General features: G+C 40.0%; 1 protein-coding gene across 6 annotated transcripts in view; it reads right to left on the reverse strand.

Moving 5' to 3' along the window:
- PRDM2 (PR/SET domain 2) overlaps positions 1–17,245 on the reverse strand; it is a 68,855-nt gene that overhangs the window by 29,724 nt on the left and 21,886 nt on the right. For 4 of the 6 annotated variants that reach the window (XM_056330639.1, XM_056330643.1, XM_056330640.1 and 1 more), the window contains 3 exons: positions 16,904–17,056; positions 10,840–10,966; positions 10,367–10,489 (listed from right to left, as the gene is read on the reverse strand). In XM_056330639.1, the coding sequence (XP_056186614.1) occupies positions 10,367–10,489; positions 10,840–10,966; positions 16,904–17,056 (403 nt within the window). Of the gene's footprint in view, positions 1–10,366; positions 10,490–10,839; positions 10,967–16,903; positions 17,057–17,245 lie in introns of those variants that run through there. The other 2 variants (XM_056330642.1, XM_056330644.1) reach the window with 2 other exon arrangements.

Raw genomic sequence — 17,245 nt, forward strand, 5'->3', positions numbered from 1 at the left:
ATTCTCCTATTTTTCTTCAGTACAACTCGCAGAGTTAACCTTTACTGTGGGGGATTCAGTAGCGAAAAACACATACGGCACACATTTTTGTTAATGAAAAGTTTTTTCTAATATTACCAGCAGCAATCCAAGATATATACAATAGGCTAGTATCTTGCATTTCAAAAAGGGAAAATTACTTTGGAAAACATATTCAGTAGTATTTCCCCTAGCGTACTGCCCTCCTTTTAGCAGCACACTCCAAAGTGCCAAGATATCAGTTTTGCCATGTAATGCAAGCTTGCCTTAAACACTATTTCTTTTTTCTGTAGTTTTAAAGACTATTATTTACTGCAAGCATAGCATTACTAACTTCCCTGAACTTTCTGTTCAGACACTAAGAACAGAGATGTGAAAACAGTATGTCAAACGACATGCACTCCCGTACAAATATTGTACAAGGATAACACCACGATTAACAACTGAAGCAGGGATGACAAAACCAGAATTGCCAATTACCCACTGTAGTAAATATGCAGTGCACTTCCATTAGTCCCCATTAAAAATATTACACCATTTTTATGAACTGGGTCTTCAACCTAACAAGGAACATCTTTAATTGTTAATAAGCGTAACAGCATCATGACACATTTGCAGGCATAAAAGTGTTGCTTCTCTGCATCTGTTATATTTGGAAAGACTCATCTCCTTCCAACTTCAGACTGACAATCCAAGGTCATAAGGCAGCATATCACTGCAGGTCTAATATATAAAAGTAGGCAAAGGAGCAGGGTAAACATCGCATAAACACATTATCTGAATGTACAACACAGTCCCCGAACAATTTTCATCCGCTGAGGAATTGTGGAAGATTTGCTTAGCTTCCTCTGTAAAACCAAGGGTTTCATTCCTGTCAGCTGCAGCCCATTGATATTTTCTTAGAGAAATGCTTTTCAGTCTTCTCTGATAACAGAAGATATAGTCAATTTTATTTGCAAAGGAACTCTAATTGTAATGCTCCAGTTGCCCCAAAAAGTGCACTGCTCAAGAAGCACAAGAGAGTACTACAGGCCAACAGCAACAGTTGGCACTCATGTTAACAGAACCGACAACAAACATTACCAAATTTAGTTTGCCCCAAACCAGACAACAGCAAACCGTTATCTGCTTAATTTATGAAACCAAGAAAGGTCAACAGGCCCATAAAGTTACTACAGGGAATGGCAACTTCCTCCATTTTTCAAATAAAGTGAAAACAAATCCCAGTCAGAGCACAAATGTATTTGTCTTCTGCTCAGTTAGCTTCTACATTCAATCAAGATTAACCTGCTTAGATCAAATTAGACTTTAAAACTGTAGGAGTTTTTTGCACACATCTTTTGATAGCATAAAATGTGAACTAGAACAGAATATAAAAATAAAACATCACTGAAAAATAACTTAAGACTCTTTCGTTCGCAGGCAAGGAATGAGAGAAAACAGCTCTGGTGTATGCGAGCGTGGAGGCTGGAGCCTGACAGCAGTTAAGGATTTGGTAGCGACAAGGAAGTTTCAGCACAAAGTCCACTTTGCTTTTGCAATCCCTGACAAAGGCCTGTAAGATCTGGAACACCAGACACTCTGCTTTTCACCTGCAACTCGAAATACAACACTTTGCAGGGCAGTCAATTTTTTACTCAACTCACTGAAACTTAGTATGACCTACTCCTTGGTCATAGCCCAAGAGAACTCCAGTGTTTGGCAGCAGTATCACACCCCTTTCCTTTAAAGCCTATGACTCGATGGCAAAGGGGTGTATTTTAACATTCTGATGCAAACTCACGACGAAAGAGAGGTCAGCTATCATTGCAGCTGAGCTGCTTCACACCAGACTTTACTATTAGGCATTTGGTTTCCAATTTTACTGGCAGCAACTTAGGGAAGTTTGCATTGGACTTGGCTCTGAAAAACTGCGAAGCATGAGAAAATTGACCAGAACTTAAGACGAATCAAGTCACTTTCAGGAACACTTAGGCCTTTCCCATTCAACAATTAAACTGTTTCTTGTGGGCTGCCAAATAAAGCAAGATTCACATTTCACCAGACTCAAGTGAGACATATGGCTCTCAATGCAAGTTAGAATAGATGTATAGCTCACCAGCCATTTCCATGGCATTTTGCAGTAATAATCATCAAGATGATAGATTTTCAGCTATTATAATACTCTCGCTAGAGTAATTTTATGTCAATCATCACATTAATAATACTGTCTCTTTGAAGTTCTACAGCATTAATCACAGCCTATCAAATGCTTTTACAGAACTCTGATAGTAAGTGTGACAACAAAATTAACTCTTTAACAGCAACCCTGGTAAGCTCCTAATTGCTTCTGAAAGTTTCATCCTAAACCGCTTTCATGCACTGGTGATCCAACTAAATATTGTGCTTGCCTAGGCCAGGGGAAAAGTCTGTAAGAGGTAAATATTTGCTAGTGAGAATTTAATGGTCAGACATTATCTAAGTTCTTGGCTACAAATACTGAAATACCAGTGAGTCTTATTTCAATAACTGTTAAACCCAAGTAAAAACTATAGACTGCTATAATATTTCCTTGAGGAACTTGTCCCAGCAAGTGTAGGCCAATGAGAATTCTTCAGAACAAAGTCATTCCTGTAAATCTGTGTAACACTTTTGGCAGGAATAACAAAACAAATTTGAAGGTTTGGTAGATTTAAAAAAATAAAAATACATTCTGGTCTGACAACTGTTTATCCTTTTTGTTCATTTGGAAAACGTACTAAAAACACCCATCAGTAAGTGGAATATAGAACTGCTTCAGTATTTTGCAGTTTTGTAATCCAGTGACATGAGAATCTTCAGAGAGACTTCACAAAGTCAAGTTAACTTACGAAGGAGATTCTCACAATTACAGAACAGAGCTCTCAGCCAGACACACACAAATGGAGCCTGCATCTCTCCCATAAATAAACCAGCTATCAAAACTTTGTATTCACACACCTGAAGTTTAAACATGCTTGTTTATCGCTGCACAATAAACTGCGCAAGGCACCTTCATACAGACTCTCCGTGTAAGACATTCTCCGTAAACAAGTAAAATAGACAATGCAAAATTATGGTAAAATGTAATAAAAACAAGCACTAAGAAGTTTTAGTAGAGTTAATGACACAGAATCAATATCAGTAATATTTGGTTTTTGAAAAGATGAAGCATAAAAAGAAAACAAAAGAAGGCAGAGGTATGGAAGATTCTTATTACAAGGAGAAATTAGAGACTTCACTGAATTAAGACTGATTCAAGCCAGAGGTAAAAAAAAAAAATACACATTGCAAGTCAATCATTGTCTTCACCTTTATCTACCATAAAAGCCAGAAAGTCCAATTATAAAAGAAAAAATTAAGTAGACTGCACAGGTGGGTAAGAAAACTATAGAAAGAACAAGTGTCTGTTAAACCCCTGACTTAACAGCAGGTAATACAAAGGAATTCAAGAAATAATTATTTATGTGAATAATTCAGTGAGCAAACCCAAATACTTTAATATAGGTAAGGCAGTCATCATTGAGTTTGCTCTCTTGTATGGGACAAGCAACAAGACAATTCTAAGCCACAAAATAGGTCACTTAACAGAAAAATAAAAGCATTTGTTGTCACAGTCTGGAAAACACAGCCTATCCTCCCATTTTGTAGGAATTCATCTCATGCCTATTTTGGAACATAACCTCCAAATTATTTATCTCAAAGCTCTTCCCTAAAACAGCAATCACCAAATTCTCTCTGCATCTTCTACACAAAAGCATTAAAACAGTTCTAAGACTCAGAAGAGAACATTCCAAGTAAGTTTTGGAAAATCCGAATAGAATAAAATATTTATTCAAGGAGAATAATATTTCAATAGAAACTTAACAACTTTTAACTTATTTTCAGGAAAATTAAGATAAAAATATTTTCCTAAGAAGAATAATTTCAAAACACATGGGCTTAATTAAAAAAAAGATTAGCAGTGGAATACCAAGCTTCTTCCAGGTCACTCACTGTCTCAAAGCTAATCTTGATCAATATAAAAAGATTGATTAATACTGAAAAGCTGTCTGGTGCCTTATTTCACTTCCCACTGCAGGTTATGTAACTGCAGACAACGTTAGCAAATTTGCCAAGAAATGCTGCTACTGTGCTCAAGATACATTTATTTTATTTTTTTTTTACTTGGAAAAAATACTGTAAGGAAGAAGCATGGCTGAAAAAGCAAAAGTATAAAGAAAAATATGGAACATTTTTATATTTGGAATAATCACTTAAGAAAAATATTTTTACTTTGTTAGGTAAATACATACATTTGCCCTAACCAGAAATAAGCGTATAGCTAGAAACACGCCAGCTTGTTACAATCGTGAAGGCCATATTTTTAAGTTAAAGACAAAAAACCACAGAGATAAATTAACAGCGAGTATGCAAGGTGCTTGTAGTACTTGTTTTAAAAAACGTCTGATAATCAGCACCGAGTCCTTACACTGCATTGCCGACCACCTTCAAGCCCTTTGCTAAATTCTTCTTATAAAAAGTTCTGTTTTTGTAGTGGCATCGCCAGGCAGAGGCTTGCGCAGACAAGGCTGGGGCCATGTCCTACAAACCCCAGGGGGTCTGATCCCACGTGTGACACAGACACATACCATGACACACTCAACAGTCCCACACTGCCAGAGAGCACCTGTGGATTCCCACTACCAGCTGCGTATGTGGAAACTTTTACAGGGAGTGTATACACAATAGTACATCTGAGGCTTCTGAAGAGGCAAACAACCCTACAGCCTTCCCCAACCTTGTAATTACAGCACGTAAGTAAACAAGTTTCCCAATGTTCACATAAATATGATACAACCTGACTAAAGCAAAAACATTGATGTTTTTAATAACTTAGAAAATTCCTGAATGTGCTAAGGCTTTATGTTTCCAAAAGTTTACGCTAAGAAATACAGAGTTTGAGGGGTTCAATACATGCAATTTAGCGCTGAATTAACTTTTTTTTTTTAATATACAGATTTATTTTTTTTAAATCTCTGAAATGAAGGCTTATCTTCACCTATTCTTAAACCCGTTGGCAGAAGCCAGGCTGGAATGAATCATACCAATTTCACTCTGCTGTTTGGAAAAGCTTAGCGCAGCAGCTATCATAGGGACTGGGAGCATCGCTGTAGAAGTGAAGATGGGAATTTAAAGTAATACGAGTCTCATATTGAAAGGGCCCCATTTATGAGGGATAAAAGAAAACTTCCACTGGTTGGAAGACCTCAAATGTATTAGATACTCACCAGACAAAAGCTGTCATGAGAGGTACCATTCCCTTGAATCCCAAATACAGCTTTTTGCCTAGAGTTGTATAATTCTTCTCATAAATCAGTGATTTGGGGAAATCAAAGTAAATTTAATTTTAAGACTTTGTTCCAGATTATCTTGTTGACCTTCTTCTTCCCTTGCCTTTTCCCAGTCATCGGCCAGGAAATTTTGAAGCCTCTACTTTCTAGGTTTTTCATTAAATCTGTTGGAAACAGAGCTTCGGTAAGAATATAATTTCATGTTATCCTTGCTACAAACGTACAACTTACAGAACTTTAACATCCTTCTATAAGCTACATTCCAACTACTACACAATCATGTTTCTCACAAGCTCTTTTGTGTTTGGAAATAAACTTGTAAACTTATTCCAACTACAAGTTGAACTAATAAATTAATGTAACTTAAAGAACAATCAGGGCATCGTTTGGCCATGATTTCCATGTGTGATGACATCCAGATGGCAATCCAAGGCCTACCTTTCTGTAAACAGGATGCATAGTTATGTGACTCTCAAGTACAGCTAATTATTTGGAACTAAGTGAGAATGCCTATGAAAGTAGTTAACAAAAAACCTGCAAGGATTTCTACTATCACAGAACTTAACCCGATCGTTTCATCTTTACATTTCCCTTTTCTACAGCAGCAATCTGAAACTATTCCAGCAATTGTCACGCTTACAGACAAACGAAAATCCAGTGTAACTTTCATTATGACAATATTTACTTAGAATCTGTGAAGCGGGAGCCTGAAGTTGCACTTCACATTCAGACCAATATAAAACAAAGGCGTAATATTTATAACAGATGATAATTGATTCATAATTCACCCACCTTAACCTCACGCTACCTCTGGGGCAGTATTATTTACTAAGTGTTATCTTGTAGTTCATACTCTCCCTGAAATCTGATAAGAACTATGGGAAAACAGCAGTACAACCATTTAAGGTAGTAAAGTTTTAAAAGATTTATTTGCAATGGTTTGAGTCTTTAAAACTGTACTACAGTAAGTAATCACCAGGGCCTGTCCAAGATACAGTGAACCCGATTCAGGTGTTTTGCCTGCATTACAATAGCCAGCTCTATTTTAAGAAGTGACACAACTTGGTTTTTTAAGAGATCATTTGGTTTCATGACAAGACTCCCACTCAAGTTGCCTTATGCAGCATGTGCTTTTGGCAAAATGAAATTACAGACTTCTCCCCCACCCCCAACAGCCTGACTCTGTATAGAGAGAAGATATGAAAGAGGCACATGCAGTATTCCTTCCAGACAATAGTACGAGTTATGCCACTGGAGTTTGTTGCCTAGATAGAAGTGCTAAGTGGAACACAGCTAAGACAAATCGAGCTGAACAGCACAGCATGGAACCACTACCACAGAGATATAAATAAGCACAGGAGAAGTAAAACATTGCTCTCTTCTTCCTCACCAAAAAAAGAGGAGTGTTTAAAAGGTATTATTCACAAGCATGTAGCAGAGCAAACTTTTGTCCTGTGTAACATCAGTATCTTTCCTCCTCCAAGAACAGACTTTTGATCTGTCACATAATCCGTAACAGAAACTACCTAGATTATTTTAGCACTGTTTGATTACATTTTGGAGCCTGCTTAGCACCTTAAAGCAGATTATAGCCTGTTAAAACCACTGGATTTTTTTATGTATTACCATACTTTTTTTAGCAGTTCTATTTAGTTAAAGTTGCTTTTGACAGGAAGACAGAGTCTGAAATCAGAGATTCCAGAAGTGTTTTTCTTGAAAGAAACACTCATCTTTGATATTACTGCTTACTACTGCTGCACGTTGCTACTGTCATATATAAAGAAATGCCCCAATGAGAGGAAAAAAAAACCAAAAAATGTCGATTCTACTCCTGTAATGGACACAAGATTTCAACTATAAACTGAAAGCGAAGCTGTTCGGGTTCTTTTGGGTTTGTTTTTTTTTTCCCCTTACAAAGGGAATTAATGAAGAATCTTGTGCTAATGCATTTGATTTGAACAAATTTTCCTATGAGTTTGGCAGGCAGGACAGAAGCATATTAACTACAAGTTGGAAGAAGCAGATGATAAATGCTTAGCAAATAAATGAAATTTCAGAAAAAGCAAAAGCAACAAAAATGTATTAGATCATTTTTCTACTAGCTGTTGACCATGCACCAGCGGCTGCTGGCTCTTAACCACCTAGTAATCATGTCAAAGATAACAGGGGTTGGCCCCAATAAAAGTCTTTGATGCTACCCAAGTTCACCAAATTGTTTTCTTTTTTGGGGGGTTGCATTGTGCCCTCCACCCCACGCCATACCCTTTTATCCTACTAAATTTCTTTCTAGATCTCAAATGCCTTCATCACCTTAGCAACAACTCGCAAAGTTTCAATGTATAAAAATAAATTAGTAAGAACTGCCTCTTTTGCTCAAGGACTCCTACGCTGTTGTACATGGTAGAAGAAAGATGCAACGGATTTACTCCAGCTATGAAAACCTACGACCAAGCCAGGCAGGAACTATCGAACATTAATGCAGACTACAAAAGCAAAAACATGCACAACACTGAACAGCTGAAGAAGTGCAAGTGAAGAGCAGATGAGTTTTGAGAAGCACAACTCTGGCATAACCAAAACCTCACCTGCAAACACATTAGAAAAGACTGGTACATGGAGGAGAATGCCAGGTGCCATCCTAAATATGCTCTAAAGGAGATTACAAACCTTGTGTCAGTAATCACTTGCAAACAAAGGTCAGATCAAGGTCAAGGAAAACTGTTCAATCTGTACTTTGTGTCTGCCCTAGACTCTGTCAGCTGCTGATTCTTAAATGCCATCTCAACTTCACAGATTTAGTAAGGCCCACCTCTTATGTTAAGACCATCTGAACTGACAGCCTGTGAGGATTTATTCAGAAATACAGAGTATTCCTACTGCAAGATGAAAAGTTTTTTAAAAAAAATAAAAGCCTTGACTGATTGGGCAAAATGCATCGCATTTTTAATACCTGTAAAACAATCACCTTTTCTGATGTAAGAGTTCATTAAATAAATTGAAGAAACAAGACTATTTGTCAAATGATAGCTATCTTAACTGTCCAAGGACAAGGCTTAAGATGCATTAAAAATTCAGAAGGGTATTTGTTTTACTGCACAGAGAATAATTATGAGCTATTAAATAACTGCATGTTTTGAATAACTAAATTATAATACATTTCTCAAATAACGTCTAGTCATTGCTAAGGTATTGAACTGTCAGTTTACTTTTCTGGAAAATGTGTTTCCAAAAGACACACTCATTCACAGTTGTTTAAACTTGGCAGTTGTTACTTAGTTCTATTTTCTCCTCAATGTGCAAGACGACAACCTGCAACACAGGCCAAAACAAAGTTTATAAAAGAAAGAATTAATTGATCTGTTTAGGTAACTAATAAATGCAAATTTCACAACCCTTCAGAGGTGTCACTCTCTCGCAAGTTTCTTACATTGGTATTTAAGCTAAAAGATTACCTTGCACTGACTCCCAACTTCACACATGCATAACGTGAAGTGATACTATTTTTCTCCTCCCCACCCCCCTTTTAACATAAAGTTAGAATTGTGTTTTTTAAAATTACTTTTTAATTCTGCTCATCAAAATTTCCTTTATTTTCCCATAAAACCTCAACCCCAGGAGATACAGCTGAATCTGCAAAAGAAGGGGCATCAGTAAAACCATTTTGGAATCCTAACTGCAGCTACTGCTATCAAATCAGCAGAAAAATACTGTCTCTCTTACAGGAAAATTGCTGTGAATTGCAAATATTAGCAGATGTTACCACAAATATTAAAGTAACTAAAAGTAAATGTAGAAGACTAAAAATAATTCCAGTGGAACCCACTAAAAACAGAACTACACAATTTCAAAATACACATGCATTAGAAAAGAATAAAGCACATACTATGAATGGCATTATCTTTTACAGCAAGTATGCTGAAACATAACATTTTAAAGCAAATAAGAATTTGGTCTTTCTGCTTCATGACACAAGAGTGTAATTCCAACGATAGATTAACCTTGTTTATTTTCAACTGCTTCATATATATATATATTGTATTTGGGGTTGGGTTTTGGTGGGGTTTTTTTTCATGGTTTTTGTTGTTTGGGTTTTTTTAATATCTGTAAGCCTTGGTAAGGATCCAATTATAAAATGCCAGTCTGAAATCTGTAAAAACAGTTAAAACTCTAAATCTACAAAATAGCAGAAAATCAAAACCCAGGAAGCACCAGATTAGTTTACTGATATTTTTATCTATAACTTCACAAATGCAAATCAAACTTCTATGACATGAAAAATTAACTTAGAAATTATTCTGTCTGGCTTTTCTGATTTATAATATAATCAAATTCTTTCAAGCTGTTTTTCTAGCCTTTCAGGTAAATCACAGGCACACAAATTCTATTTGCTAAGATAATGCACATTTAAGAAAAAGCCTAATACAGCCTCTAATTTACCCAGCTTTACTTATATATGTGCTCAATATGCTTTTCATTACAGGCAGCACACTAAAAATCAGTGCCTGAATTTCAGTTTGCATTAGCTTGACCTACAAATCGCTGCTCGAAAGAATAACTGACTGTGCTGCACCACTTCTTTCTCCCAGCCCTCTCCTCAATTTCTAAAGTAACTTACATAGTAACTGTCCTCCTAAAAAATGGAGTTTGCTCCCAGTATAAGCACAGCCTCGCGCTGCAAGTAAGATCAGGCCCTAAATTTTAGTCTGAAAACAAAATAATTTGCAAGGATGCCATTTAAAATATTATCTCCTTTCTTTCTTTGGCTTGTTTGTAGCCTTCAGGGAATTCTCAAATGTAGATATTCACCTACAAGAGGAATTGATACCCTTGTGCTACAACTGCAAATACTTCCTTTTTATATTTACTCCCTGTAAGCGATAGCTTCTGTTGCGATTTTGGCCTAAAACGGTAGTCGAAATGTCAGTTATATAAGGCCGTGCGTGGAGCCTCATGCACGCTAAAAAATATCGCTACTGAATTAGTCATGGAAAAAATAATGGATGTCTGGTCCGACATACGTATTTGCATGGAGACTAACGTGTATCCCACCCCCCGACATTCTTCCTCCTCTGCCCAAGTCAGCCCGAAGTAGCCATTCGCACCGCCTGCCACATTTCGTAACCACCGCCATCGCCAGTACCCTAAAAATAACGAGAAATTAAGAAACCATCCAAAGCAACAAAGCCCCGCCGAGCCGTTCCCACCCGCGCCGGCCCGGCGGGAGGCCGCCCCCCCGCCCCAGCCAAAGTTGAGGCGCCGGCGGGCCCGGCCGGGCGCAGGGCAGCCCCCGCCGGCCCGGGCCCGGCCCCCCCAGCTCTCCCCGGCAGGCGCGGCGCGCTGCCCGGCCGGGCCCGCGGGAGGGGGGCGGCGGGGGAAGGTCACGGCGGCCGCCGCCGCCCACCCGGGAAAAGTTTGCGGGCCGCCTCCCCCCGGCACGGGCGCGCGCGGCGGGGGGGCGGCGGGCGGCGGCGGGCGGGCGGGCGGGCCCTACCTTTCTTGGCTTTCGGGGAGTGCCGCCGGCTCCGGGCGCTGGCTCGCTCTTCCTCAATAGCGGCGGCTATCTCCGGGTCGTCCTCCCCATTGTACCACACCAACAGCTCCTCGCCGGGCGCGATTGGCTGCCGGGAGAGAAGAGAGAGGCGCGGCGCCAATCAGGCGGCGGCTTGTTGGCGGCGGGCCGCGGGGCGGGGAGCGGCGGCGCCGACGGCGGTGCCCCACGCAGCCCGCGGCGCCCCGCGCGCCCAGGGTGCCGCCGCCCCCGCCCCCTGCCGGCCGGAGGGCGCACTGCCCGCCCCGCGCCCCCGCCCCCTGCCGGCCGGAGGGCGCACTGCCCGTCCGGCGGCCCCGCCCACGCCGCCCCGCCCGCACAGGCACGGCCGGGGCCCGGGCACGGCGCTGCCGTGCGAGGCGCTCGGGGGGAGACCCCGGCCCCTGCGGCCGGCCCGAGGGACAGAGCCCACCAGCCCCGGGCTGCACAGCCAGCTCAGGGGAACGCGGAGGGAAACAGGTAAGTACTACGTCTTCAACAGACCCACTTAATCACAGTAACGAAAGAGTTGTTTGCCATTCCGAAGGTTTTTTTCTATTTTTTTTTTTTTTTTTAATCCAATCAAAAATTTCAAGAAAAGGCCAAATCAGTCAAGCAAGCTGCCCTGCGGTTACCACTCGTACTCCCAGCAGCACCACCGAGCTGATCAGTACAAGTCTTCACAATTATTTCACGTGCTGCTTAAAATATTACCAGACTCAAACTACCAAGTCCCCAAGCCTGCAGAGTAAAGATGTATCTGTAGCCATGTGTGCAATCATCGCTCTCTCCCCACTTCCTGAAGCATTCTATCCAAAACCAAGAAAAAGCAATTTAAACGCATGCCTTTACCTTAACTGCAATCCTCCTCTTCCCAGGGCTTAATGAACATTGGGATCGTGGAGGCAAAACACTATTTTTAGAGTCGTTACATTAGAGCCAAGGGTATCCTTAGACTATTATTTCAAGTCTGAAGCCAAAGGGAAATTTTGTACCATGAACAACAGTAATATTTGTTTCTTCTAAAGCATTTTTTTTAAGCGAGTCTCACAGCACTTGATAAAGGTGATAGTTATCTTTATATCTTTATACCCCCAGACACTGGAACAACAAGAGATGCAAGATCCCAACAACTATGTTAAGTGTGTAAGTTGTATTCTAAGCAAAGCCTACGGTTTGGCTTCCCTAACAGTCCCGGAGGGCCGGCAGGATAAATAGCGGCAGAGCTATTTGCATGGTCCCATTCTGCAGCTGTTTAGCAGCAAGGAACGAGGAAGAGCTGTCTGATGCAAACCGCTGATCATCTAAACAGTACACAACCTCAGAGAAAAGAGCCAGCAAAAATGTTAGGCAATGCAAACACAGGACAATAACGAGCGCGTCATTTGCTAGCTGCATGGCTGGAACTAACACGCAACTTGATGAATTCAGTTTTGGTGCAGCTACTCCAGAATCTAAACTAAGCCCTCTAACCTTGTCCTTCTACAACGAGGTGCAGCAGCAGCAGCAAAGCCAGACAGTTGCACTGGCTCCCTCACTGGAAGCATGAGCAGGAAAAGGACAATGCCGAGCAAATGCCACCTCTACCGCTGCTCCGGCACCAAGGAACACACGGCCGTCTCTAGCGATGGCACCCTCCAAGAGCAGCTCCAAAACCCAACCTCATCCAAACTATTACCTACACGTTGTCGGTACAGCGCTGTCATGCTGGCATAGCTTGGTTCAACTATGGTATGAATTTTATAGTACGTTACAAAATAAGGTACAAATTTTGGAAAGGCTCATTAGGCTAATAACTCCCACATGCTTTTTGGTGCTTTATGTTTTGACTGCAGCATTTAGCATTCCTTAATCTTAATGTTTCCTGTTAAACAGGTAATTTCAAAATTTGTTATTTTCAAGAGTAATATCCTAACAAGTTATATCCCAAGAAGTTCTAACACAGATTGTCTTAAAACTCAATTAATTGTACATACAAGCACCGCACTGTGTCTTGGACTTACAGACTGATAGGCATTTGCCTGTATTAGAACACATCTTTTTCACCACAGACACTGTGTTTTACCATACTGCGCTGCTGCACCTGGATGTGGCCTCCACTTACCAAATGTCACCAAAGCGGACAGTCTGTGGCATTAGTACTTGTGTACATTTTTCGCAACGTATAACGTGTTCCTTTGTAACAGGGAGGTTCCTGAATTATTATAAACCTGTTTGACAAAACATTCCTCCATAAACAAATTAATTTCACCTTAATCAAGGACAATTTCACAGCCAAGCTTATTTAGAAGACTTTTTGAAACTGAGTTTTCATTGCAATTTTACTTCTTCAAGAATTCGAGTCCTGTACTCTGTGCAGAAGAACACTATTCAACTAGCTTGTTTCGTTAGGAGAGGCAGGAAGAAGTTCTGAAACCCTGTAATGAGTTTAAGCTGTTTCATCAAAATATCACAACTCTCATATATGCATCCTGGGGAAAGCATATGCAAAAAGCAGCCTACAAATCTCCTCAGTCCTTCAATAAAGATGAAGAGAAGATCGAAGAGAAAAAAATATTTGCTTGTGCTCGCTCAGAAGTTCCATTCTACTACTATGCATTTACAGCAGAGAACAGGAAAGTTAAAGCTCTGCAGTTTTGAGGTTCTTTTACACCAAGGAAATTTGGAGTTTGCTTATCTTAGCAATGAAGCTTGGAAATCAACCTGTTTATTAACTTAGAAACCAGAAACCCACAAAAAGCTGAATAAAACCTTAGGAAAAAATAGCTAGCCATGACAATATTTTAAATGCTTCGAGGTAAGGCAGAACAAAATTACATACCAGCCACTCTAATTCTCCTTTGGGGGTAAATAAAAACTGTGCTGTTCATTTATCACTAAATGGAATTCCCCCAAATGTATGAATTACGATAAAGATCAGGAAGGAAGCATGTGTACCTACCTGGGCTGGTAAATTTACAACAGTTTTGAAATGACAGTGTATACACCATAAAACATTACATGCAGAAAGAGAAGGACCTTTAAGATGTTGTTTATTACATGCTTTCTTTTGTCTCAGTTATCAATAAGACATGATGTGAATCTAAGACCATATGGACTCTACAAGCACAACATCATGTCTGATACAAAAGGTGAGACAAAACCAAACCTTTAAATAAAAATCAGACATACAAGCAACTGTATTTTATAAAGAAAGCAGAAAACAGCACCATTTTTTCCCCCCCAAGGTATGAATTTTTCCTGCAGTTTCAGGTATAGGATAGTGAAAACCAACAGAACAGACAGTATTTAAATGCCTCAAGACAGTAACTTGCCCTTGAGACCACACATTCAAAACCTCTTCCCCTGTATTATACTTCTCCTATGCTGTCAGTCACTTGCAGCTTAACTTCCAATTTCTTCACGTTAACTTTATTTAAAAAGCCTGCTTACTATATATTTGTCACTTAAATAAAGAAAATAAGTTTACAAAACACTAAACAAAAGCTTTCTTAATGCCCTCCTTTGGTTTTCATATTCTTGGAATGGTCAAGAAATCAAGACACAATATTTGATTTTAAATATTCCTATAAAAGTACAAGAATAGTCTACTTGTGCAATTAAAAAAACCCACAAAACATGACTTTCTAAATCCTGACCTGATTTATCAGTATGCTGACTGAATGCTGAATATTTAATGGTAGTGAAAACTGTCCAATTTCACATCAAGTTTTCACTTCAAAAATCACCACAGATCAATATTTTCCTTACATAGCACTTCTCTAAAAAGTAGAAGAAAATAAGATATATTGAAATAGATGGTTCAAGAAATAATTGGAGTATCAATATGCACTTTTAAGAAACATGCATTACTATAGACTTGGGAGCTTGCTCCATACTGGGGGGGGGGGGGGGGGGGGGGGGAGGGGGGAAAGTTAAACTTTACATTATAACCTAGTTTTGCACACTGAAGCAACTCGGGACATTTCTGCAGCCACCTCTTAAAATTACCTGCCAAGTTACCTGTGCCATGACAGCCCAGGAGCAGCAGGAGCGCACCACTAACCACGGCTGCAATGCTTCTTGGACTAACTTGGTCCTGGGAACAGTTTGGTTACTTCTGAGCAGCACGAAGCTGGGATTACTAATGCCAGCTATCCCAATTTGGCTCACGCAGAACTAGTTTGAGCATGTCCACACTGCGCTCCTGAACTAAATCTACAGGGCAGAAATGACTCAGTGGTTTTGTACCAACTCGGGTCCCAGCGCCCCACTTCGTGTGACACACCAGCCCAAAACTACACAGAGCTGCTGCTTCGACACTGGCCTCTACGGGGTACAGCGGCAAGACTCAGCACAGAGGCAACCTGCAGCTAGTGCCACCTCTGATGTAAAACTCCCTCCAAGTAGCATACAGTGCTGACACCAACGTGAATTTCCAGAAGCCTGACTAGGACTGGTATTGCCAACACTGAACTGAAGCTAATAAACACACTCCTCTGAGTGGCTGCTGCAGGGGCAAAAAATAAAAAAAAGCAAGCCTGAAGACGACGATTCTTTGAAGAACTCTTTCATGTCCCAAACTCAAAATCTCACACTGCAACAAATCCCAGACAGATTTTGAAACCAATAAAACTGATCCTTATAGGCTGCTCTGACAATCTTCAGAAAGAGCTGCTTGGCAGCATGATCTTGTTGGCAAGACCTACCAGGATAAAATTCATCAGGTTGCAAGAAAAGACAGTCAAAGGAACAACAGGGCATTTCAGATGCTGAGGCAAGCAAGGTATTTGTTATTCTGTCAGCAGTGCTCAGCCTCTTTTAGCGGTGCAATTCTTTCCCAAAGTGCAATATTATCCACCAGAAAACAAGTCTGAAATATATGAATGCTTGTCTTTCACAGGACTAAAACCTTTGCAGAAAAGATTCAATGAGAGAAATTCAAAATGTCAAGAGTGACTCCAAAAGCACACATAACCTTAATGAACTGATGTGACTGTGGGCAAAGGCAGAGGCAACCTAAGATAAAATGTCTAGGGAAAACTAAGCTGACTACAGGTCCACACTGGGAGCCTGCCCTCAGTGAATAAACACTGGAGAGAGTCAATAGTCTGACTGGCAATAGCAAACCTCTACCTGAGTGCTATCTCAAAGCTACGAGAACGTTCAGAAGTTTCAAGCTAGTTTGAGTGACCTAAAAATATAACAGTTTTACATATTGCTATACTGCCGAACTGCATGGTATCAACGTTATTAAGTGACGACCAGTTACTTAATAGATGTTGGTCTTACCAGGAAATGTAAGGAACTGCAACAGCATAACAGCAAGCCTGCATATACCCCAAAACCACAAAACCATTTTAAATAGAAACCAAGTTGAGCTATACATACTCGGTGCTAGTAGGTTGATCAGAGATTCAAGTAACGCTATAGCCACAACATTCTAACACTAACACACTCTATCACTACTTATAGGTAAACTATCTTTTTTTCTTGGTTTGGGAGATACAATGCCCCAGGAATTACACCCTTTTTCCTGCCCCCCATATTCTCTGAATCAAACTGGAATGGTATAAAACCAGGAAAACTTGTTTCATGAAGCTACCCATAAAAGCGTCTTGGCAACAGATCTTTGTCATACAATGCAAAGCCCATAAAATTAACAGATTTCTGCAAAAAATCCTCTGTAAAAAGTGTCTTGGTATCTACAGAAATAGAAAATCATTTATTTTATGTAATCTGCTATAGTTTTTCATTCTAGTTTGTATCCAATTTGGTACTACAGCAAATCACTGACCAACAAAATAGATTTAAAATTCATACATAACCTGCATTTTAACAGTAGATCTTAATGTCAACTGTACTGTCACAGAAGAATTTAGACCAATGAAATGTACCATTTGCAGTATTTTCATTGTATTTCATAACATGTTTTAAAATCTATTCAATACAAATAGTAAAGAGAAAAGAAGGATTTGAATAAAAGGGAATAAAAAGTATTATTAATAAAATGTAACAGAGCAGTAAATGATTCTTCAGACACTGGTACCTTTAAACTTTTGTAGTATATGGTCCTGTTGATCTCCAGAGGAAACAGATTTTGCTCCTTTCCCGAACGTGCCCAGTTTATATACCGGAGCCAGTTCCCTTTCTCTGGATCAGTTGCATCAACACACATCCATCCCAAGTTTGGGTAATACACCTGTGAGACAAAAATGGCATTAAGCAAATGGACAACTTAACACTGAAGCGTACACGCACTAAAACACCTCACATTTTAAAGCTATACAAAGCAGTAGTATCTAAGGGCAGAGATAACACAGGGGACATGAGCAGAGGTGGGGTTGTACTGGGTGGGCAGCGTCCGCTGTCTTCTGAAATCTTTTTAGTG

This window comes from Falco biarmicus, chromosome 3 (genome assembly GCF_023638135.1).
Source record: "Falco biarmicus isolate bFalBia1 chromosome 3, bFalBia1.pri, whole genome shotgun sequence".
In the NCBI taxonomy this organism is placed as follows: domain Eukaryota; kingdom Metazoa; phylum Chordata; class Aves; order Falconiformes; family Falconidae; genus Falco; species Falco biarmicus.